At 38.4% G+C, this 23,823-nt stretch overlaps 1 protein-coding gene across 7 annotated transcripts in view; it reads left to right on the top strand.

The window, feature by feature from the left end:
* The window catches only part of DMD (dystrophin), a 1,961,037-nt gene that overhangs the window by 900,648 nt on the left and 1,036,566 nt on the right, over window positions 1–23,823 (top strand). For all 7 annotated transcript variants that reach the window (XM_025200207.1, XM_014518487.2, XM_025200208.1 and 4 more), the window contains 5 exons: window positions 2,608–2,778; window positions 13,220–13,342; window positions 16,512–16,649; window positions 19,261–19,413; window positions 20,334–20,516. In XM_025200207.1, coding sequence (XP_025055992.1) covers window positions 2,608–2,778; window positions 13,220–13,342; window positions 16,512–16,649; window positions 19,261–19,413; window positions 20,334–20,516 — 768 coding nt within the window. The remainder of the gene's footprint in view (window positions 1–2,607; window positions 2,779–13,219; window positions 13,343–16,511; window positions 16,650–19,260; window positions 19,414–20,333; window positions 20,517–23,823) is intronic.

The raw sequence follows: 23,823 nt of genomic DNA, 5'->3' as shown, positions 1-23,823 counted from the left end.
TCTGGAGGGAGTTTATTCCACAGTGTGGACACCCTGACTGAAGGAGTTTTTCCTGGTATTAAACCTGAAGCGGCCTTCCAAAAGTGCCCTAGTGAACAGTTGTTCGCTGAGCTCCTGATGCATTACCCTGATGTAGCAGTAAGCCACTATCAAGTCCCCTCTTAACATTCTCTTCTTTAGGCTAAAGAGGCCCAGGTCCCAGCCTTTCCTCCTATGGCTTGCGTTGCAAGTCCCTGATCATATGGGTGGCTCTTCTCTGGACTCTCTCAAGTTTTTCCACATCCTTATTGAAGTGCCCGCCCGGAACTGGACGCAGTACACCAACTGCAGTCTCACCAGTGCTGAGTACAGCAGGAGTATCACTTCCTTACTTTTACACAAGATGCATCAGTTGATGCATGCTAGCGTTTTATTTGCACTGACGGCTCATATTCATGCGATGGTCAATCATTACTCCTAGGCCCCTTTTGGTCACGGTGCAAGTCAAGCTGTCACCACTGAGCCTATATGTATGTTGAGGGTTGTTTGCCCCCAGATGGAGCACCTTACACTTGGAAGTGTTAAACTTCATCTGGTTCTAATCTTCCCAACTCACGAGCCTGTCTAGGTCTGGCTGTATCTGCAACCTATCTTCTGATGTGACCACACTGCCCCATAACTAGGTGTCATCCGCAAACTTGGCCAACAAGCTTTTCACTACCCCATCCAAATCATTGATAAAGATGTTGAAAAGCACCAGTCCAAGCACAGACCCCTGAGGGACATCACTGGCCACTTCGCGCCAGGATGACATAGCTCCATTCATGAGAAATCTCTGGGTCCTACCCTGTAGCCAGTTTCCCACCCATTCAACCAGCTGAGCCCATAATCTTCCAAGACAAGGATATCATGGGATACTAGATCAAAAGCCTGTTGGAAGTCTAAGTATATAACGTTTGCCTCATCTCATGTGTCCATGTGGTGAGAGACCTGGTTGTAGAAGGAGATGAGATTGGTAAGACAAGACCTGCCCATGACAAAGCCAGGCTGGTTGGCCTATAGTTACCTGGGTTCTCCCTCTTCCCCTTCTTGAAGATGGGCACAATGTTGCCCTTCTTCCAGCCCTCAGGGATTTTCTCTGTACACCATGAATTCTGAAAGAGCTTTGCCAGGGGTTCCGCGATGACCTCAGCCAGCTCCTTCAGCACTCTCAGATGGAGTCCATCTGGTCCCACTGACTTATAAATGTCTAACTTTTCTAGTTGGTATTGCACCCAGTCAGCATCCACAGTGGGCAGCCTGTCATTCCTGACATGCCCCCTATGAACCTTATCTCGCTTGTCTTTCCCCTTGGTCTTACTTTTAGAATTAGTTTTTGTTGAGGCAGGTGATATTATTTGCCCTTTTTCTGAGCATTGGGAGAGAATTTGTTTTTTAATTTATCAATATTTAATCTATTTTCTCCTATCATTATGATCATAAGTATTACGAATGCAATGCATATTTGAACATGAGAATTAGGGGTGCTAATAATAGTATCAGCATCTAGCGAATTAAATGAACATTTCCTTAAGCCAGTTACGTATTGGTAGCATATTAGAATTCCCCTTCCAAAGTTCCTCATAATCAAGAACACTTGCCACCAGATAACAGTGATTTCATATGCCAAACTTAAACATCATAAATATGTGTTTGCCAGGAGTCCACAGTGTAGCCTCTTGCTGGAGAATACTTGAATATTCTTTTTTCATGCAAAGTAAGAAAGTAACAAACATGCAAGTTTCTCCCAGATACAAGATTCACAGAAGCACCATTCACAAAGCAAGATTCACAGAAGCACTTATGTAGGAATAAAAATCAGGACTTAACATTTACATTTGAGGTCCACGACAGATGTTAGAAGAGGAAAGCCCTTATATCTGTCTACTTGAATCCTTGGAGACTTGTAAGGACATAACAAACTTACTGGAACTGTTACCTTGAATCTCCCATGCATGCCATGAAGTCAAGAATCAAAGGAATTTTAAGAGCATTTGACATCTCTTTCAACCCTTGGGTTATACTAATGTTGTTAACAGATGTTGAGCCTACCCTGTTGTTTCCATGGCTGATTATGAATTTGTATCAGGTGCAAGAAAAACTTTGGCTTTCATTATGACTTGAGAGGGGAAACTTCATTATGACTTCAGAGGGTTTTTTGTATACCTGGCTCTTTATGAGTTGTTTTTTTATATATATATACAACATTCTGTAATGATAGAAATTCCACTGATGTGAAAAAAAGATTACCTTTTCTACTTAGGATTACATTACTGCAAGAAAGAGGGTATTCAGAAAAAAAAATAGAAATATGTACACAATTGTCTTCCAGTAGATGTTCTTCCAGATCTTTAAATAGATGTATACATATACTCTCTCTCTCTGTCTTTCTGTCTGTCTCTCTCTCTCTCTTGCAACCTAAGTGATGATAATAAGGATGTCATCAAGAGCTCTACAATGTGCTTGTTCATAATTGTCTTAATTTGCCTTGTGATTTTGCACCCTATTTCTTTCCACACTGTCTCTCTTTCTTTCTCTCTTTGCATTTCTTACTAACTTCAAGCCCTGTCTCTTGCTCATGGACTATAGCGCTTAAAGGCTGAGCTGAATGATATGCATCCAAAGGTGGACTTTGTGCGTGACCAGGCTGTAGACTTGATGACAAACTGCGGAGATCACTGCAGGAAAGTAATAGAACCTAAACTGTCAGAACTCAACCATCGATTTGCAGCCATATCACAAAGAATTAAGAGTGGAAAGGTAGGAGGAACTGCTCCCATGTGGAGACACATGCTCAATGGTGTTTTACAAAAGGTACTCAGTGGGGACTGCATTCCCTTGAAAAGCAGAGTTTTCATGTCTGCAGTTAAAAAATTGTAGAATCAAAAAGAAAAAAAGTTTGGAATATGGAAAGGAGAAATAAGTTTTTGTTTGGTTGGGGTTTTTTTCAGGTTGGAAGGTTTTATTGTGCTTATACTGTCACTATTCCATGGAGATATAATTATTTCCAGAAGCTTGTAACTCATCTGTAAAGATGTGTTCAAGAATAAAATGAAATACACAGGGTGGTTGCTCAGGAACAAAGGCAATTCATGTATAAATTAAACACACACACACACACACACACACACACACACACACACACACACACATCCATTTGACTATTTTAAATTATTGTAAGGGGTAAAAGCTGCATACTGTTGGCTTCCATAAGACCACAACAGTGCAGATTAGTATAAACCAGTGCAATCAGTGTTCTTTAATGAATGTAAAATGACCTGACATCACAATTGGATTATTCAGATTTTTCCTTTTCTAGTACTCAATGTAACTTGATATGATTTAGGGCCCCCTCTATACATTCAGGTAAAGATGCAATGGGATCTAGCATGCAATCTACACAATTGCACCTTCTGCCATGGCAGGAAGCATAATTGTGGGATGGCACATTAGATCTCATCATGCCTTATTGCCAGGGCAGGGAGAGCCCAATTGTGGGGCTTCCAGCAGTGGGGGCACTCCACATATCCCTGATCCTGGGAGACTGCAGCGTCCTTGTTTCTGCAGGTCCAGGGGCTTCATGCATCCCCAAGCCTGGGAGATCATGGCAACCATGATCCTGCAGGCCTAGCTGGGTCCTGGCACCCAGCCACTACAGCTACAGAACACTGGGCCCAGAACTGGCAGCAGCACGATTACCAGCCCTGGCAGTTGCAGGATTCCCTCAGTTGCAGGATTCTCAACCCTGACTGACTATGATGCACCCATGCTGATGGGAGCCCTGCCAGTAGATGGGACTCCCAACCACAGGGGACACCCTGCTGTACATGCCAATTAAAGCCTGATAGCAATGAGCTATAAAGTTAGTACACATTTGCGGGGCAGGGGAGTCTAACTTTATAGCTGGTTGGAGCTTTCTTGGCATGAGAGCTCCTTTGCACATATAGCTGGTCTCAATGTAATTATGCAGTTAACCCGTTAATTCCACAATGCCTGTAACTTGTAGAGGGGGGCTTATTTTCTGTTAATTTGGTCCTGTCTTTTTTTCCTTCAGATTGCAACTCAGCAAGGTATTCTGATATATGTGAACAGTCTCAGTAACTTCACTAGCTTTAAATGCATTGCTAAATCTGGGTTTAATGCAGTTTTTGGTCATTTTCAGCCAAATTATGACCTGGCTTTTGAGTGTGAAAATGGAAGTGAAGGGATATAAGATGCACCCCTGTGCTTTATTGCACTTGCTGATCTCAGCCCTGATATCAAAGAAAAACAACAAGCAGGATCATGGAGACTGGGAGAAGGGATAAGTAACTCTTAACTCTGTCCTTGGTAAGGTAGCTGCACTGGCATACCAGGAAACGTAATCATACAGAGTTAGTGGCAGAGCCAGGAGTAAAGCACAGAAACTGTAAATCCCAGTTTAGTGTAGTCATCACTAAATCATTTTGCCTTTCTGTCCCATTGCTTTACATGGCAATCTTAGGTACACATCTAGGACACGATATTGGAACAAACCATTACAACATTCTATACAAGAGATCCATTAGGCTGTGAAGCAATGACCCTCTGAATCCCTTGTAAGCAGAAGTGAGGCAAGACTAAAGACTGCATTACCTACCCGACTGCTGCCTACACTGCCATTCTGTAGGCATGCTCAACCTAGAGAAAAGCAGCAGCCTAGCAATAACAATGGCAGTAGGGCAGACAGGTTAACCCTTCCCTGCCGACTCCCCTTGTAGGGACATCAGAGCCAGCCAAAGTATGTGGCGGGGGTGGGGGGAGATAGAGGGGGAGCCCCAGGGATGGAGAAGAACTAGAGTTAACCCTTCCCTGATTGCACCCCAGAACCGACAGTGTGGGCAGCCACAAGTAAGCTGGGGGTGGGGGAGCAGGGATCTGGAGTGCTGGGGAGTGCAAGGCTCAATCCATGGCAGTGGGGAGCGAGAGCAGGTGGCATGTTTCCTCTAAGGCAGAAGTGGGCCAAATGCAGCCTGGGGGCCAGATGCAGCCTGCCAGGCCATTCTATCTGGCCCGTGGGGCCCCTAAAAATTTAGCAAATTAATATTTATCTGTCCTGGGCTGCCTGTCACGCAGCCCTTGATGGCTTGCCAAAACTCTGTAAATGTCCCTCTGCTCAAAATAATTGCCAGCCCCTGTTCTAAGGTGTAGCATAGAGTGGCTGCACTTTTAGTGTAACAGGAGCTGGGTAGCACTGATCAGAGAGAATCCTACCCTGGCATGGCATAATTTTGAGCCACATAATGAATGTTTAAAACTAGTTTAAGGTGTTCATGTGTGGCCAGTCCAGGGGGTTTAGAGTTCCAGGAGTGGCCCAAAAGTACCATGTAACAAGGCCCTCAGATGAGTTAGGGCCTTGTTACATGGTAACAAGGCAGTTAAAATAATTAAAATGTAGACTTGTTTTTTTTCTGTCATTGAGAAAACAAGAAAACCCCAGTGTAACTACAGCATTCTTTGTGCTGTTTTCTGGTGTTTCATTGTTAGAAGTAGATGGCTAGCTGGAAAGAGACATTACTATGAACAGGAGTTTGCCTTCCTCAGGAGTTTGATTCCTGGTTACAGTGCTTTATATGGGCAGTTTACAGTTTATTCTCCATTTCTGATTCCATAAAAAATTACTGTCACATATTGAACAACGAAGAAAATGAATCATGACGTGGATTTGTGCAATTTAACTCAAGATTGACAAGGATATATAATTCCCATGAAAACTTAAATATAAGGGTCATAAAGGTGTTTATGAACATATAAAAACTGATAATTTTTTTTAAAAAATGGCTTATATTGGGAACAAAGCCTTCCTTTGTTAAGCGATGATTTATTCAGAAATTATTGAGAAATCATCAGAATTAAGCTTATGGCTCCCTTGCACATCTGTAGAAGAATAGAGTCCTAAACTTATTTAAACATACTGTTTGGTTGAAAGAAAAATCTAAGAGATTTCGTTTCAACTGGTAACAATTTCCAGATGTTTCTGTATTTGGTAGGTAGTTAATTGTCAACTGCATTTAAAAAAATTAAAATTTGACTGCTCGATGATGTGTTTTTACACCTGCTTCTTTGACGATTTATTAATGTATTTATCCTTCTATTTTTATACTGTACTACAGTTGTGGTGTTTTTAAAGCACACACTTTCCCAGTACTAGCTATTAATGATACAAATTTAAAAGAAACAAGCCACAAATGCTGCATGGATTTTTAGGAAAATAAATTCAACATGAAGGCATATAGCTAAATCTAAAAAAGATTTGTTGAAAAACTCTATACAGGTAATCTGTTCTTAACTTGCTGAATCCAGGAGACTGTGATAACTACTTTCAGATTATCAGTGTAATCACTATCTATCTTGTTCCTAACCTATGTTCCATCTTTACTCTGAGCTTGAGAGGAACTTCTAACAATTTTCTTTTAGTCATTATGGTACAAAAGTATCTTTAGATTGATATAGAAAAATAATAGTTCCGAAAATTAAAGAATTACACAAATTAAAGGTTTAAAGGATTTGTTTTTAAAAAGTCCATCTGCAAGAAATGCAGATTTCTTCTCTGTAAAGAGCAAGTACCTTTTCAGCCCCCTGGAACAGTTAAAAGCAATCTGGGTAACAGTGACTGTGAAATGACAGAGGTTATGATCCTTGGGAAGGAATGGAGGGAGAACAAAAGAATAAAGACAAGGGAATTCAAGATCACAGACTCAGGGAATGGGCAGCTACCAATGGGAAGTAGATGCCAGGGGAAAAAAAGTTCAGGAGAATGTGCAGTGTGTTAAAATAATAACATTAAGGACTCGGATAGAAAGGATCTCAATGGGAAGGAGAGATTAGAAGAATAGTAATAGACCAACTTGGGTTAGTCATGAGCTTTATTCTAAAAGTAAGAGAAAGACCAAAGAAAAAGTTGGTCCGTAAGAAGAAACACTAATAACAGATCGCATTGAGAAGGCCAAAGTATTTCATGTCTTTTTTTGCTTTAGTCTTTACTAAAATGGTTATCTTTGATCAGACATCTAACACAATTAACATCAGCAACAATGATGTAAGAATTCTGGCTAGAATAGGAAAAGTGCATATTAGAGGCTATTTAGGAAAGTTAGGTTTTCTGAAAACAGCCATGCTTGATCAACTTCGGGGTACAAACTGAGAACTTGCTGAAGCAGCCGTAAAACTGTTAGCAATTATCTTTAAGAATTTATGGAGAACAAATGAGCTTCCAAAGACTGTCAAAGGACAGAGGGCACTTACACACGTTAGAAGCCTGCTCCGGTCAGAGCAGACTCAATACATCAAGTCTGCTGGAGCACCTGAATGGACGTGCCCTGGCAGCCTCACATGTCATGTGTATCAGCGGTGCAGTGCTCCTTTGTGCAGAGAAAATGGTGGTGGTGCACTTTGCACTACAACATATACGATGTGCTCTGGTTCAAAGCGCATCACCACCATTTTCTCAGCTCACTAATTAAAAGTACCCAGCACCACATCAGCAACACATGCAAAAATGCCCAGAGTATCTAACTTTAAGGAGAAAAAGGAGGACCCAGGAAATTATAGATCAGCTGACCTAATTTCAATTTCCAGTAAAATATGGGAATAAATAACCAAAAAACTCAATTTGTAATCAGCTAAAAGGGAATAGCCAACAACAAGTCATGTCTAGCCAACCTAATTTCTTTCTTTCATGAGGTAATAGGCATGGAGAGTATGGCATAAGAAGTAGAGGTGATATATTTTTACTTAGTAAGACTTTTAATGCTGTGTCTTATGACAATCATAAACCAGCTAAAGAAATACGATCTAGGTGAAACTTCTGTAAGGTAGGGACATCACTGGTTGGAAAACTATACTCTAAGATGCGTTATGTCCACCTTGATTTATGAATTGGGGATCTGTCCTGGATTTGGAACTATTCACTGTTTTCATCAGTGACTTGGATATTGGACTAGGTAGTACACTTGTTAAATCTGCAGCGATTTGGCAAGTACTTCAGAGAAGTGGCAAGTACTTCAAAAAGATCAGAATTAAGAATTATGTTGAAAAAATTGGAGAAATGTTTTGAAATAAAATACGATGGAATTAAATCATGTCAGTGTTAAGTAATATACTCAGAAATAATCAACTGCACAAAAAAAAAAAAGGAGGAAAGGGTAACTGCGCAGACATTTGATAAAAAAGGAATCAGGGTGTCAACAACGTCATACCATTGCAAAGTAAGCACCATGCTGGATTGTATAAACAAGAGTATTTTATAGAAGACACATGAAATAATTCTTCTACTCTGCTCAGCACTGGTAAAATCCTCAGGTGGTATATAAGAACCTGTTTTGAGTACCACTCTTCAAGAGGATTAATTAGAGACTCCCAAGATAGCAATAAAATGTATCAGTGGTCTTGAAAACGTGCCCTCGGAAGACAGATTTAAAGACTTGGGTTTATTTCGTCTAAAAAATGGAAGACTCAGGGGAGGCATATAACATTGTTCAAATATAACAGAGGTCATTGTAAGGAGGAATATAATAATTTGTTCTCCGTGTTTACTGGCATAGGACAAAACAATGGACTTGCAATAAAACACCTAAGATTCAGGTTGGACATTAAGGCTAAGTACAGACAGTCAAAAAGCCCAAAACTGAATTGATTCAATCTTCACAGGTTAGTCTAAGCTCCATAAATTGAACCAGTAGGCAAGTAAGCAGACAGTCACTTTTGATTCTGGAAATGCAGCCATGCCTGCACTAGCCCAGGCCAGAAGCTGGGTTGCACTAGAGCACACTTCCCTGCCTGGCTGCAGCAGACAGCTTGGGCCATGACTAGCCTGCTCACCCTCCAAAGGTGGGACAAAGCATCCTGGGATGCTGGGGGACTGTGAGTTTACTTAAATCTGGAGGAAATCTGGGGCAAAAGTTCAATAAACCAACTTAGCCTATATCAGTTAAGTCTGATTCTACATCCATTCAGGTTTATTTTAAACCGGTTTGGGCCATTTTGAAAGTCTTTAAAAGCAAGTTAGGCAGACATCTGTCAGGAATGGTTTAGATATAGTTGATCATGATTTGTTCCAGAAGGATAGGCTACAGGACCTCTCAAGGTCTATTCCAGCCCCATTTTCTATGATTCTAGTACTAAATGACTGAAGCAATAGGGATTCCCTATTTTCTTTGGAAAGCTATTTCACAATCAATTTCACCTTGCTGTTTTCTAATAGCCTACATTTTCCTGTGCTCAATTTCACCCTATAGAAACTAGTTACATGCTAGCCCATTCCTCTTCAACCCTGCTATTTTTACCATTCAAGCACTTGTGCAAGATTATCTGCTTGAGTCACTTTGGGCTCAGCCTAGGCATATTTATTTATTGTAATCTTTCCTTATAAGTGACCTTGATGCATCTGACTTTTATTTTTATTTATTTGTTTATTTTGGTATTTCACTGAGTTACCTCCATATAATTGATGTCTCATTTTGAGATCTTAATAGCTCTGTGCATTACTTCAGTTGTGGCTTCACCACTGCTATTTACACAATCTATCATCTTAGTAGCAAGCTCTGAACAAGATCAGGTTGGTCCCTGTGATGCTAGGTGCTGTTCAAACCCTTAGTAAAAGAAACTACTAGCCATAAAGAGTTTATGTTCTAAACAAAAAAGACAGACAAAAGGTAGTGTAGAAAAGAGGTACAGAAAGATTAATTTGCCTGCCTATGTTGATAGAGTAGGTCTATGTTAGACATGGGATTTAGAATCTAAGGGTGCCTATACATGAGCAGCGAGGCTACTTCAACGCACTCTAATTACAGCACATTGGAGCAGACTCGATTAATCTGAATGGCAATTACTGCACTCCAACAGCCTTCAGCATCTTGTGTCATGCATCTGATATATGTATATATTGTGATTTTTAATGTTTTTCTTGTTAAGGTTTTCATTTGTTTACACTCCTGAAACAAGTGTATAAACACCATAATATTTCAGTAAAACCATGTCCTGTGCTGCCTCTCTGATCTGCCTAATCTATGACAAGATGTTTCTAGATATGCTTTTCAGGATTTGATTTGTTTGGTTACTTTTTAAAGTCATATCAGATAATGCTCACCAAGAAATTTCTTACATAGAAGTATTCTAGGTACCTGTGCCAGATGTTTTAAGGTATGCTTTCTACGTCTCTAAAATTACTGTAGGAAGTCAGATAGGAAATCATTCAAGGATGTTCTGGGTAGAAGTTGTGCAGGAAAACAAAGACATAAAATTTCTCTGTAGTAGTGATACTTCTTTTCCTCCATGTTCTAACAAAATTCTATGTTCAGTGTTAAAAGAAAGTGATTCCATTTTATATTCTATGTTACATGAAATTGTAAGGATTGTGCAGTACCAAATGCACAACCCCTTTGGGTTCACTACACACATATATATAATAGCAGCATCTAGTGTGGGATACTAGGCATCAGATTTTCCTTAGTGAATAATAATGAATAATAACAAGTACAGTAAAAATTAATAGCAAACAACAAATGAAAATCTTAAAAAGAAAAACATTAAAAATCATAATATATACATATAAACATTATATTAGTCCTTGGTAGCAAACAACCCGCTAATCAATTTTACTGTCCCTAATACTTTTCGTATTCTGAGTCCAATTAGCAGCAGATTGAATCTACCTTCTCTAGAGCCCCTGTATGAATCCAACACGCTTGTGTTATTTTTCTTCCCAGCAGGCAATCAGCATAGGATGCCTGCCTCTCTGGCTGAGAGAAATGTCATCCAAATTTCCCCTCAGCACTGGACAGATTTGTTACCTCGCTGAACCCCGATCAGTCTGTATTTTCAGTAGGACAGTCCATTTCAGTCTACCAAACCTTGCCCTTATTCACAGAGATTTCTCTGAAAACACCCCACTCTAGGACCCAGTTGCTATGCACGCTACAACCTTGTTGCTAGAAGAGAGAAGATTTTTTCTCCACTTGACTTCAGTGGTACCCCCAATATCACTCCCAGCCACTGTCATATTCCCACTGACTAGACCCAAGAGGGTCTCAGTGACCTATGCAAGATGGATGCATTTTGAAACATTCCCTTCTACAGTACAGAGGAGTTACAAAGTCACACCAGAAGTTGATTCATTTTGAACCAACATAAATAGAAGGAATGGAAAATAGCAAAAGCAAGCCACCATGAGGTTATCTATGTAATAACCCCCCTTCTCCCCTCCCCTCTCCAGTTCTGAATGGAAAGTATGTGTTGGCATAACACCCAAAATGGCTGAACAAAAGAATACAGCAAGTGGTCGTTTCATCAATGCACTAGCAATTTATAAATTATTTTCCTTTTCTAAAGAGATGAAAGAGATCAGAATCATGATACATATAATGTTTAGCCTTTCATTTAGAAAAAAAACCTGCATAACATGGGGAAGCCCTACATGCAATGGTTAGCCTGAATTTTTATTCAATGAGATGGAAACATTTGGAAATGGAAGGTCTGATAATTCATGAGGATGTATTGAAATTCTATTGACCCTCTAAGATGACATTTGAAAAGAATACTGAAGAGTTACCAATACCCTATAGATGTCTGAAACTGGGACCTAATATTGGTCTGGTAGTCCAGTATCGTACAACAGGTCAAATCATGCTAGGCAGGCCAAATGGCCAGAAGCTCGCAACTCATAGACTTGTACCAATATGCCAAAATCATCTGGTGAGCGTTGAGATAGAATAGCACCTTGCAGGTGTTCTGGTAGGTTCTTGAGGATTTCAAGAATGCATGGTTTCAGAATAGCTCCATTGTGTGGACTTTCCCAGAGGTGGAGAACCTAGAAATTTCTGTATCCATGGTACTCAAGGACAACCCCAAAATATAGAGCTCTGCATACTTCCAGGGTAAGTGGCTCCTGAAGTACATGGTGCCTGGATTTCCAGGATGTGTGGCATACAGCCAGCAGACTAAAATTCTGGGAAGCTTTTAGGACCCAGAATCAGCTCAATCCCACGTGCAGGGATCAGGGTCCTGCCCTGTCTTGATGTAATACATTTCCGTTGTTATGTAGTTGATAACAATTGACTATACCTCTTTTGGGATCTAGAGAAAGGTTGGACATGGCACACTGTCTATAACTTTTTGATGATTTTTCATCTAGCTGGAATGTTTCTAAAGCACCCTGAGTAGCTAAAAAAATATATCTTTACATCTAATATTTATGCAAGAGGCATCCAGAATGCAACAAAGGTTTATTCAGTTAAAGCTAGGAAACAAAAAAGTTCCCCTTGTTAATCTTTTGATATTTTTAGCTCATAATAAAGTATTAGAATACACTAATGATCTTATATTAAATTGTAAATATACACTCATACATCAAAATTTCCCCATGCAGTAGTACATAAAGGAAAGCAAGAAGGAAGTTAGTTTATTGTTGTTTGTATGGAGCCTTCAGTTATGAATTCAAAATTAAAGACAGTCTAACAAGATTAAATATGATAATTTGTACAGAATAATAGCTAAGGGATTATTTTTGCCCAAGTTTAATAATTTTCTTGTAATGACAACAGATGTCTTTTAAGTGAGCATTTTTAAAAATGTTACAGAAATAGTTGTGGTAGGGTCATTGGTATATTATATTTAGCTTACATAGTGTATACTAATCATTTGACATAATTGACATGCCTTATGATACAACAATAATTTCACAACACTAAAAAAATTATCATGTAATTGTTCCCAATATAAGGTGGTGGTATATGGTTATCCACCTGAAGATTGCTTGTTGTTACATGAGTAATCTCTAACAATCAATTTATAGCCATGTAGTATTTCATGTTAATTAATGCCTGCCCCCCACCAAAAAAACCTGCCACCTTGTATATAATACTATAATACTTGAACTTTTTGAAAACATAAGATGTATGAAAATCAGGTTTTTTTTTCTCATTGTATTTACCTACCATAAAATTTCTGAATTATTAGCAGTGTAAATTTTATCCATTATTGCTACATGTTTATCTTTATTTGCATCTTTAGGTACATTGATTAGTTATGTTGAACATATTTTATAGCATATTAGTTGGAAACATTATGTCTGCCATTACAGTAGCAATAGGGGGTAAAACAGATGGTTCTTTTTTATTTTATGTTCCTAATAAAAATATTAAGTTTGTGTTTTAAATCAGTAATCATTCTCTATCTCTCTTTTTAGGTCTTCATTCCTTTGAAGGAATTGGAGCAGTTTAACTTTGATATACAAAAATTGCTTGAAACACTGGAGGCTGAAATTCAGCAGGGGGTGAATCTGAAAGAGGAAGACTTCCACAAAGATATGGTAAATTGGTTGTGATGGAAGTATTGAATGAACTAGGAATGAAAACTAAAAAAAAAAACCAAAGCAGAAATTAGAAACCTTTGCAGTTGCATTTAAATCATTAGACAGGAGGACTTAAACAAATTCTGTTGTTCTATTGTAAGCTCAGGAAGCTCAGTTTAGCATTTAGCGTGAGAGATGCTTTACTTTTAGTGACATTGTTATGGTTTAGTTTTTGTTTGAAGAAAAACAATTTTGTGGTGATCAGCATGGCAGAGTGAATTCTGAATTTAGGAACTTCAGCTCAATAATCAAGTATGCATTTTTTTTGTGAGGCAGTCCAACATATTAGCTTGTTTTTATAAATGCATTTAAAGATAACTCTATAGCAATTCTGAAATTAGTGGCCGTGTGCATACATTTAAATAACCTGGAAGAATTCTATCAAGTTTGTTCATCTGGTAGAGAAACTTACCCAAAGCTACATATAGAGACTTTTGAATACTGAGGCCCTGAAGAGTTGAGACCTGGCAGTGCTAACACTGTGTAGCCATGGCAGGGGAGCCCTAATACGCACATCTCAGCACACTTTGCAGGCTCCTTTAGTCTGCTTGGCAATAGATGGCAGCAGTTCATAGGGTAACCCTGATTGGTTGATCTAGACTGCCCATGGTCAGCCTGTGTTTCCTTGCAGCATAATGTGGGGATTGTGAAGGGTGTGTGTTCTGCTCCCTGCTGGAGAAGCAGAGTCCAGCAAACAACACCTTATCTCCCTGGGAAGGGAGAAAGGGATGCTGGAAGACTATGTTGTCTTCTGAGAGAAGTCACATAATGTCCAGACATTTGCTTTCCCAGGAGAAAAAGCGTGAACATCTATACAGTGGTGGGTTCTCCTGTGAAAGCCACAACTCTCAGGAAAAACCAAATGTCTGTATGAGGCCAGTGTTAACACATCTGTTTCTTTTAATAGATAACACTCTTTTGAAGGCAGTTCTCATTATAGGTAGCTGTTTTGAAGGCATCAGGGTCACTTTCAGGGCAAATCATCAACTGGCTTAAATTGTTATTGGATCACAATGAGTTTTGAGAATTTATACCAGTTGAGTCTTTGCCCCTTTTTAAATAAAGATGCCTACCTCCTTCTCCAGATAGATTTCAAATCCTGAAGTTCTCAAATTTAGTGGCATAAGGTGACTTTTACCTTTCTGGGCATTTAGGGCATGTCCACACATGCAGGCACGTGCACTTGCAGGAGCTCATATAGGAGCGGCACATATATGAGCCAGGGATTTTTGCCTCAGCGCACATGCCCAGACAAGCACTTTGGTGTGGGGCAAATAGTACCGGTTGGGGCAAATTAACCCTGCCCAGCTCCTCCCAAATCTGCAGCCGGAGGAGATAGAAGTTGGGGCCAGCACCTGTGTATAAAAACCTGCCCTGGCCAGCAGTATAAAAACCTGCCCTGGCCAGCAGCACAGGGCTACTTGCCACCAGGAGCTTAAGAGGCCCATACACATGGTATCTTCAGACACTACCCCTTGTGCTAGCTGGACTGCTGAAGCAGCCCTAACCTGGAGTGCCCCTGCCCCTCTATCCACAGCAACAGTCTGGCAGTGGAGGCTGCTGCCTGGCTGTGACCTGCTGCCACCCATGATAGGATCTTCCCCCTTGGACCTGTGCCACTGCCAGACCCAGATGAGGTGCCCCCACTCTGCCATTTGGGCAGCCCAAATTCTCTCATTAAAATACCCATAATAGTGGTCTTCCACTATTAAAATGAAACACCACCACCACCATAGAAAGGGCAATGTTTTCTTGACATATGTACATGCGTAAATCAATTGCGGGGGGGGCATTGGGGGAATTTGTGGGTGGGTGTAGGGTTTGTGGGGATGAGGTTTGGGGAAGTATGGGGCTTGTGCAGAGGCTTGGGGTTTGTGGCTGACTATGTGGATGAGGGGTTTCTGGGGGTGCCTTGGGGATGTGGGTGTTGTGGGTGGATTGTGGAGGGACTGTGGGTGTGGGGTGCCTGTGTGAGGGGGCTGCTAAGGGGACGTGGGTCCCCTGCCTCCCCACACAGTGCAGTCCCGCCACACAGCACATGGACTGTCCCTCCCGCAAGGCCCACAGCTTACCCCCTACAGGGCCCTCCCCCCACAGGGTCCCATTCCCCCTCCCCCACAGGGTCCCAGCCCCTCCCCACAGGACCCACAACACACCCCCACAGCAGCAGTAGCTGTTAGGTGCTCAGGGCCTGCTGCAGTCAGAGCCCCCAGCGGTTCGGTGTGACCTCTGAGCAAGCACTGCTTGTGCTGCTCATTGCGGGTCCAGCTTGGTATGGTGTGGTGTAGCATGGGGCCATGCACCTTCAGGCATCCCTGCGCCGCTTGCACTGTCACCCAGGGCCCCATGTCATTCACAGGGACCAGGTGTCATACCAGGCCAGGACCTGCCTCCAGCAGCAGCACTCTCAGATCCACCGTGTGTGCAGGGAGGAGGCACGAAGTGGGATCCAGCCTGGCATGGCTTGCTAGCATGCCTTTACACAGGACTGGGCAGTGCAGCTCCGGGGTTTGAGGTTCTTATGCAGAGATGAGCTAGTTGCATGGCCTGTGCCAGATCAGGCCAGTGGGGCACGTTTTCCATGAAGCTTAGGCGGTGATGTGTCATGGTCTGTTGTAGGCACAGTGCTGTGGCCATGTGCCACTGCCTGAGCCTAATGGAATTTTCAGGTACCAAATTTTGAGTCCACACTGGCCATATGCAGTGCAGGGAATGTTTTTTTGTTCCCAGCATGCATCTTGTGGCATCTTAAACTGCTTTGAGATGCCACAAGAGGAATGTGCATGCTAGTCTGGACGCAACCTTAAGGGGCATTTTCAAAGGTGCCTTCTCTAAAAACACTTTTTCTGTCAGAATACTTATTAGAAATTGAGATGATGGTGTTTTAGGACAAAGAAACAAAACATTTTTTCCAGGCCTTCCTTAATTATGCAACTCTAAAGTTTGCATGCTTGATATTATTTTTAAAAACCATTGTATTTTTATTATAGCACACACAAGTGCACATTGGACAATTACTTTCCAAGAGAATATATAGAGGTTTTATGTATATATGTCTCCTAATGTTTTTTTATGTAATGATTAGATAGATTAAAATGCACATTATCATTTAAATTTTTTAAATCAGACTGAAGACAATGAGACTACTGTAAAAGAATTACTGGAAAGGGGAGATATTCTTCAACAAAGAATCACAGATGAGAGAAAGCGAGAGGAAATAAAGATAAAACAACAGCTGTTGCAGACAAAACATAATGCTCTCAAGGTACAGGAGCTAAACTCATGTTTCTAAAATAACATGCCTTTTTTCTTCATTTCAGGGCAGTATTCTGTTAGTATAAATTAAGGCTAATTAGTCTGTTGGTGCCTAAGAAGTGCAACTGAACATACATATTTGCTTCCACATTCCTGATGAAATGTTTTCATCTCTTGACGATTTGGGGATAAAAGTTATTTTAAACATCTGGATTAAAGGGTAAAATGTTATCCCTAGACCACTGCAATTTTACAGACAGATGACTGCTAAATTTCAGACTGTGAGATTCAGTTTGCCTAACAATATTTTTTATGATGCAGCCTACCCTGTGCATTTTTTCCTACAGTATTCCATACGCTCAAGCTCAGATAGAAACATTTCTCACAAATAATATAAAATTTTGTGCTACAGAATTAAATTACTGAACTGAACAGAAATATTTAACCTGCTGGAACTTCATGCCTTAAATTTTGTGTTACTGGTAGTGTATGATTTCAAAGGAACTGCTGTCCCTCACTCTGTTTATAACTATGATAGGATAAGTATGCCTGCCACAAGGTCTAGTACTCAGGTACCTGAAGTCCAATGCTATACATTCAGCTGAGTTCAAGATCACGTTCAGTGATATAGTTTTTTCATGATTAACTATATAAATGACCATACCCTGTCCAGAATTTTAATTAGAACACAGTGGCCACATCTACAACAGATGCTGACTGCACAGTAGCTTGTTACTACTGTGTAGAAGCATCACATGGCACGAAGGATGATGTGATGCTACTGTGCATTAGTAATGAGCCACTGCATAGTCAGTGTCACCAAAAAGCCATTTGGGGATCTACGTGCACTAATGCCAGTTACTACGCAGTCATTTAGTACTTGTGTATGCAAGTACTAAATGACTGCACAGTAACACCTGTGCAGTCAGCATCTCATGTAGACGTGGCCGTTTATGTGGTTCTCTTTTTTTCCATATGGCCCTTGCTCTATCGAGCATGTCACACTGTCATATTATATCACAAGGATTTTTTTTTTTATACTTATGGTAACTTGAAATCAAATCAGTAATAACATTTTCAGTGTTTCAGTGATATGCCATGTAATGACAAAATTCCCTTATAAATAAGGTAACTGAATCTTGATGACTCTTTGAAGAAAATATTCAGTGCCATAAAAAGCAGCTACAGGTTCTATCCAATAGCTTGTTTATCAGATTTATCAGGTTTTATTAGATGTCAGTCAGGGATTAAAGACAAAACTGATCAGATATCCTTTAGCAATTCTTATGTTCTGTTAGTCAACTTCCAAATAGGTGAAATAATTCTAGTTATTTTACTTTTCTCTCCCTCTCTTCCGTTAGCCTTCAGGAAGATGTTTTTGGGCTTGGAAATATGGCACGCTTACATTTAATTATTATTTATATTATTAGCAAAGTAGTGCCTTTGCTTTCCAGGTGGATCTTTTAAATGTTTACAACTGTATGAAATAAGAAAAACAGACACTTGAAGACCCTATTATGTTCTATCCATTTTAGTGAAAAGTTGGAGTTCATAATATTTTCCTTTGAGCAATCCAGGATTTAATTTGTAACTTGTGCTGAGATGAAGATAGAAAGCTATTTGCAGAATTATAATGTATTACCTTTAATTATGATAAAATGGAATTCAGATCCATGTTATTGACCAGATCGTTACTAGCTGTGTTTACAAGGAATGGGGTAATTGATTTTCTTTTGGGTGACTCAATGAAAGCATTCAACCTTGGCAGATAAAGCTCAATGGAATATTGAACAGTTTAAGCCAATTCGAGCTGAGTATTTTCTTACATAAAATTATAGAAAATAAAATAACATTTTTATTTTTTGTTAATGGTAAGTTAGCTATGTACAAATACATAATAAAATACAGTATCCCTTGATTTATACACTTCCTCCTTCAGTAACATTTAAGTAAAAAAAATAATGCTGTGTCACTACATATCCTTGGTAATACTTTATGCTCAAATTACCAAAGTGATACTTTAAAATAACTTCTATTTTTACATAAAGATAGTGTTAGAAATCACCTGTCATAAACATGAAGCAGTTTTCACGTGTAAGCTGACTTTTGCAAAATCTGTTTATATAAAAAATATTTCTGCATTGAAATGGTTTTCTCCTGAGTAACCATTCAGACTGCACAGGCTTTAGTTTCTCAAGATGCTACAAAGTATGGCAAGCTCACCTATGGCTAGATTTAAATTGGGCTGTTTCCTGCTGTCCAGTAAGTATTTTGGAGTATGACTCTCTCAAAATGTTGGCATTTACTTAAAATGTACCTCAGTTTGAGCTGCTTGACTATCAGGGAATTCTTCAACAATTTATGTAGCATGTAAACCAGAGACAACTGTAAAATTTCCCATAATAATCAAAGTAGCTTACAGCAAATGATAAGAATATATATATAGCCTGTATTCAGTTAACTTTTCTACGTGACTGGAACATAAATGTCATAATCGAGTTTAAAAAAATCAGGTAATTGTTATAAGCATTTTTTACTTATTTTCTGCAACATATACTCATGCCAGTGTGTATATTGTAAGTCTTTTAATGATATTCTAATAATGTCTGCACTGTGAACAGGATTTAAGGTCTCAAAGAAGAAAAAAGGCTTTAGAGATTTCTCCTCATTGGTATCAGTACAAGAGGCAGGCTGATGACCTAATGAAATGTTTGGATGACATTGAGAAAAAATTAGCCAGTCTACCAGAACCCAAAGATGAACAGAAGCTAAAGGTAATGTTGTTTTGGGATGACAATGGTAGATCTTTGAGACACTATTTTAATAATTTTAAATACAGCAAATATACCAATTCCTTTTATATATGTGTATATATAGATATATATACATAACAATGCAGTACATCATTTTTGTGTCTTATTGAATAAATATTGCTAGTCCTTGTTCAAACTAATATATTTCTTTGTTGTATTTTGTTTGTTGTATTCTTGTAAATCTTATATGGGATGTTATAAAAATTATAATTAATACTGTAAATATTTTTTGTTAATAATGTGGAAAGCGTGCACTGTATTAAGAAACTTCAAATGTTTTCTAGTAAAAATTGTAATTGACTTTATGTATCTTTGTTCCAGATGAACAAATGACTTATCGGTATATGGATGACCACTCTCTCATGTTAGCACATTCATTTTCATCAGAACATATTCATACATCATTGTCAAAACTCAAAATATTTATTTACATGATATCAAAAGATTTTTATGATTTATTTAGCATTGGCTTTCTTTGCTTCATTCTCTGAGTTTCTCACAAAGTTAAAGAGGAGTTAATATATTCACACACTCTCTAAACACTGATCGTACATAATATGTTACCCTAATAGATAATGATATCTCCAGTTGCCCTTCACAAAACACTAGAGAGAACTAGGAGAAAAATTGTTGGCCTTTGTTGAATAATTTTAAGAATACACTAGTTATCAATATCTTTAATGACAATTTGCCTGAAGATTCTTTAATCTCAGTTTTGTTTTGTCTAAATGTAAAATAAGACTTGAAACAACTGTACTTTTGCTATTGTAACAATAAAGTGGAAAATCTTTGAAATTACAGTTTTGACATTTTTGCTAATTCTAAGTTGATTGATCTAGTTAGCTAACTGCCCTGGGCCCTGTATTGGTTTTGCTCACTAGGAAATTGATGGAGAATTGGAGAAGAAGAAAGAAGAACTGAATGCGGTGCACAGGCAAGCTGAACGCTTGTCTAAGGATGGGGCTGCAAAAGCAGTGGAGCCAACCCTGATACAGCTCAGCAAGCGCTGGCGAGATATTGAGAGCAAATTTGCTCAGTTTCGAAGACTCAACTATGCACAAATTGTGAGTTGTTACTGGCAAACCTATATGTTTGCAACTACTACTACTAACAGCATCCTACTAACAGAGTTCCAGGTGCAATACCAAGTCCACAAATTTAAAAAAAAATCTATTGTCAACAAATGGGAAATTTTATATTCCAATAAAATAAGGCTCTTGTTTTCCATTTAGTTTTAAAATTGCCCTTTAATAAAACTAATTACAGAAAACTCAGCAATGAAAACACATGTTTATTTTGTTGCCTCATTCTTTTCCCATAACATTACCAGTTTAAATGTGTCAGTTTACCATGCATTTATTTTTTCAATAAACATGTGTACTTCGAAAAAATGTATTCTTTTCAAACTACACTACCATCCCATGCAAATTTTAATTCCATTTTTTATGTATTCATAATGAATAGTATACATATCTAGGAAGAGATTGCAAGATTTCTTCTTATACTACTTGTGTTTGGCTACCTCTTCAAATACTTCAAGTCTTAAAAGAAGATTTTAATCAGAAGTTGTTTTTGTTGATTGACAGGGTAGAAGCATCTGTGCTATAGCAAGATCTTAATTATATACAGGGAATAATGATTATTAATTGTTTATCTTTATTAGATGATAGAGGGGAACATCAGTTGTCACTATTTTAGATACATATACAAAATGGATACTATGAAATATACTTATTTTAACCATTTTTTAATATTCACAATGTTCTATTTTTTTCATTTTCTCTCAATATGGAAAATTAATCTCATTAATATAATTGGTGATACCAAATACAGTTTTGGCATCTTGTAGTTTTGAGGAATGTTAGGGTCCTCCTACATGTTCACATTAAATCTGGATAGAAAACAGCTATAGAGTTGTTACACATTTTCAAGCACTAACTTTATAAGTGGTTGGCATTATTTTATAGCTGGCTAATTCATTTTATTGTGTGATAATTACTTTGCATGTGTGGCTGGTCTTAATTTATTGCACAGTTGACCAGCAGAATGATATGTAACATGTAGCAGGGGACCCAGTGGTAAACAGATGTTTCTAGAAAAATTCTTACGTGGACATTTTTGCTTCAGTATTGGCATAGCAGATATGTTACACCTACAGGACAATAATGTATTTCCATTAAAACATGCTTCATATTATACAAATATTCAACAAGATTTTAAAAAAGCTTGGTCCAGCAAATAAGCTTTTGACTCAAAAAGTCTCTTCTTCAATGCACTAATTTTCTCAAAATGTGCCTTTTTTTAAACAGTTAAAAGTAAGAATAGCATTCAGCATATTTGTGCATTCATAAAAGTTAAGAAATAATGTGTGCATCTACACAAGATGCTACATTGCCATACCAACAAGCTATGGTAATGTTGCATCAGTGGGCACAAACTGTGACACTGACACTACTACGCAGTAGCAAGGAGCTACTGTGCAGTAGCTTGTTGCTACTACATGGTACGGTCGGAAATGAGCCATGCGTTGCCGGGAGTGTGTAGTAACAGTGGATACTGTGCAGTAATTCAGTACTAAAGCAAGTACTAAATGACTGTGCAGTAACAACTACTCAGTTGGGTGCAAGTGTAGATATGCCCCCTGGAATTGGGTTATTTGTTACTAAATTTTGTTCCAGACGATTACTCCTTTCAGTTTATTCTGACATTGAGCTAGATGATTGTGAGAAAATGCATATTATTAAAATTTGTATTCTGCTAAGGAAAGATTCACCCGGTTTTCCAAAATGATCTTTTTTTTCCTAATGGATATGAGTATGTTTGTGTCATTAATAACACAATGGGTGATAAGGGTGTACATTTTCTTCACATAGAAATATTCTGATTGAGTTGTGCTTTGTATGTAATTTATTACACACTGTGACAGAGAATTTGTATGTACTTTTAAAACTGTATCAACAAATCAATAAAAGTGGTATTTTTTCTGCTTGAAAATATGGAAAAGTAGATAATCAGGAAATAAGACATAATAATGCATATAGTTTATACAATCTATTTTCAGTGACTTTCTAAGTTTTAACATGCATTCATTATATTGCCTATCACTATATTTTAAAAATATGTCTCATTCAAGAAATGCTAATATTTGTCTGAATGAATTCAATCACTATTCAATGGATTTTCATATGTACAAAACAATTGCTTCCCATATTTTGTGAATGATACTTTGCTATGTTTATGACTATGGCAGCAACCATGCAAAATTTGACTAGAATTTTATTATAGGTATCAAACCTGATGACAGTCAACATAAACTACTAGATTAAGTTTGAGACTAGAGTGAAACTTTTGTAATCAGTCCAAGCTCTGGCTTTGACATCGTCTCATTGCAACTGGCTTGACCAGTCTTTGATTCAACTACCCTTTAAAAAGAAAACCAAAAACAAGATAATATTTACCTACCTCGCAGGGTTGTTGCGAGAATTAATTGATTAATGTTTGTACAACTCTTTAAAATTCAGAAAAAAACAAAACTGCTTTACTCAAACTGTTCATTAAAATGAAAGACCTGCACAAAAAAAAGTCCTGAGTTACTCTTCACATTATCAACCAACCAAGTAAAACCAGCAGTAACCCAAATACCTAAAGGGAAAAGATTAAATAATAAATATGCCCGTTAGAAACTGTCAGTGAGATTCTGTTAACAACAGATGATGCACACATAAACAGTTGCAAATGGGATATTATAAAGCAGTAAAGGCTTACTTGTACAGTAAAAGTGCTGCCAAGGTAGTCAATCCTGGAACTTCAGTATGAACACAGTGCATATATAGAGAGAGAGAGAGATGAGGAAGATACAAATCTGCGTGATCGTCCTTTAGAACGCTTGAGAGCGTCTTAGTTGAAAGAACTAGGAAGGAACTTCTCAGAACTTCTGTATTGTGCTAAGCAGATTTAGTATATATTAATATCAAATTAGAATAACCTTGTTCCTTTGAACCAATCTCACTGCAACTCTGTCAGGGAAATGCCAGCCAAAATATTATTGTGTTTATTAATCAGAGAAGTAACATTTGCTATCTTTTCTCTATTTATCAGTATGCTTATATATTGTCTCATTACTTTTAACAATGACATATAATGTACTCAAATCATGCAAAAAGAGGAGTACAGCCATTTTACCTCCCACTAATGCCAGAAGAGTTCCATATAGTCTTGCAACAACCTATACATTTCATAGTCTCTTTAATGTGAGTTTGACAATTTATAAATAAAAATTGCCTGGTGCATTAACTAAAGTGTTTTAGAGAGGAAATGACAACTATAGGCCACTTATTCTGCAATGGGATATTAATATGGATATGTTGAAAT

Source organism: Alligator sinensis, unplaced genomic scaffold (genome assembly GCF_000455745.1).
Source record: "Alligator sinensis unplaced genomic scaffold, ASM45574v1 scaffold746_1, whole genome shotgun sequence".
Lineage (NCBI taxonomy): Eukaryota > Metazoa > Chordata > Crocodylia > Alligatoridae > Alligator > Alligator sinensis.
Note: the sequence above shows the minus strand (reverse complement) of the source record. Positions and strands in the feature narration are given on the sequence as shown.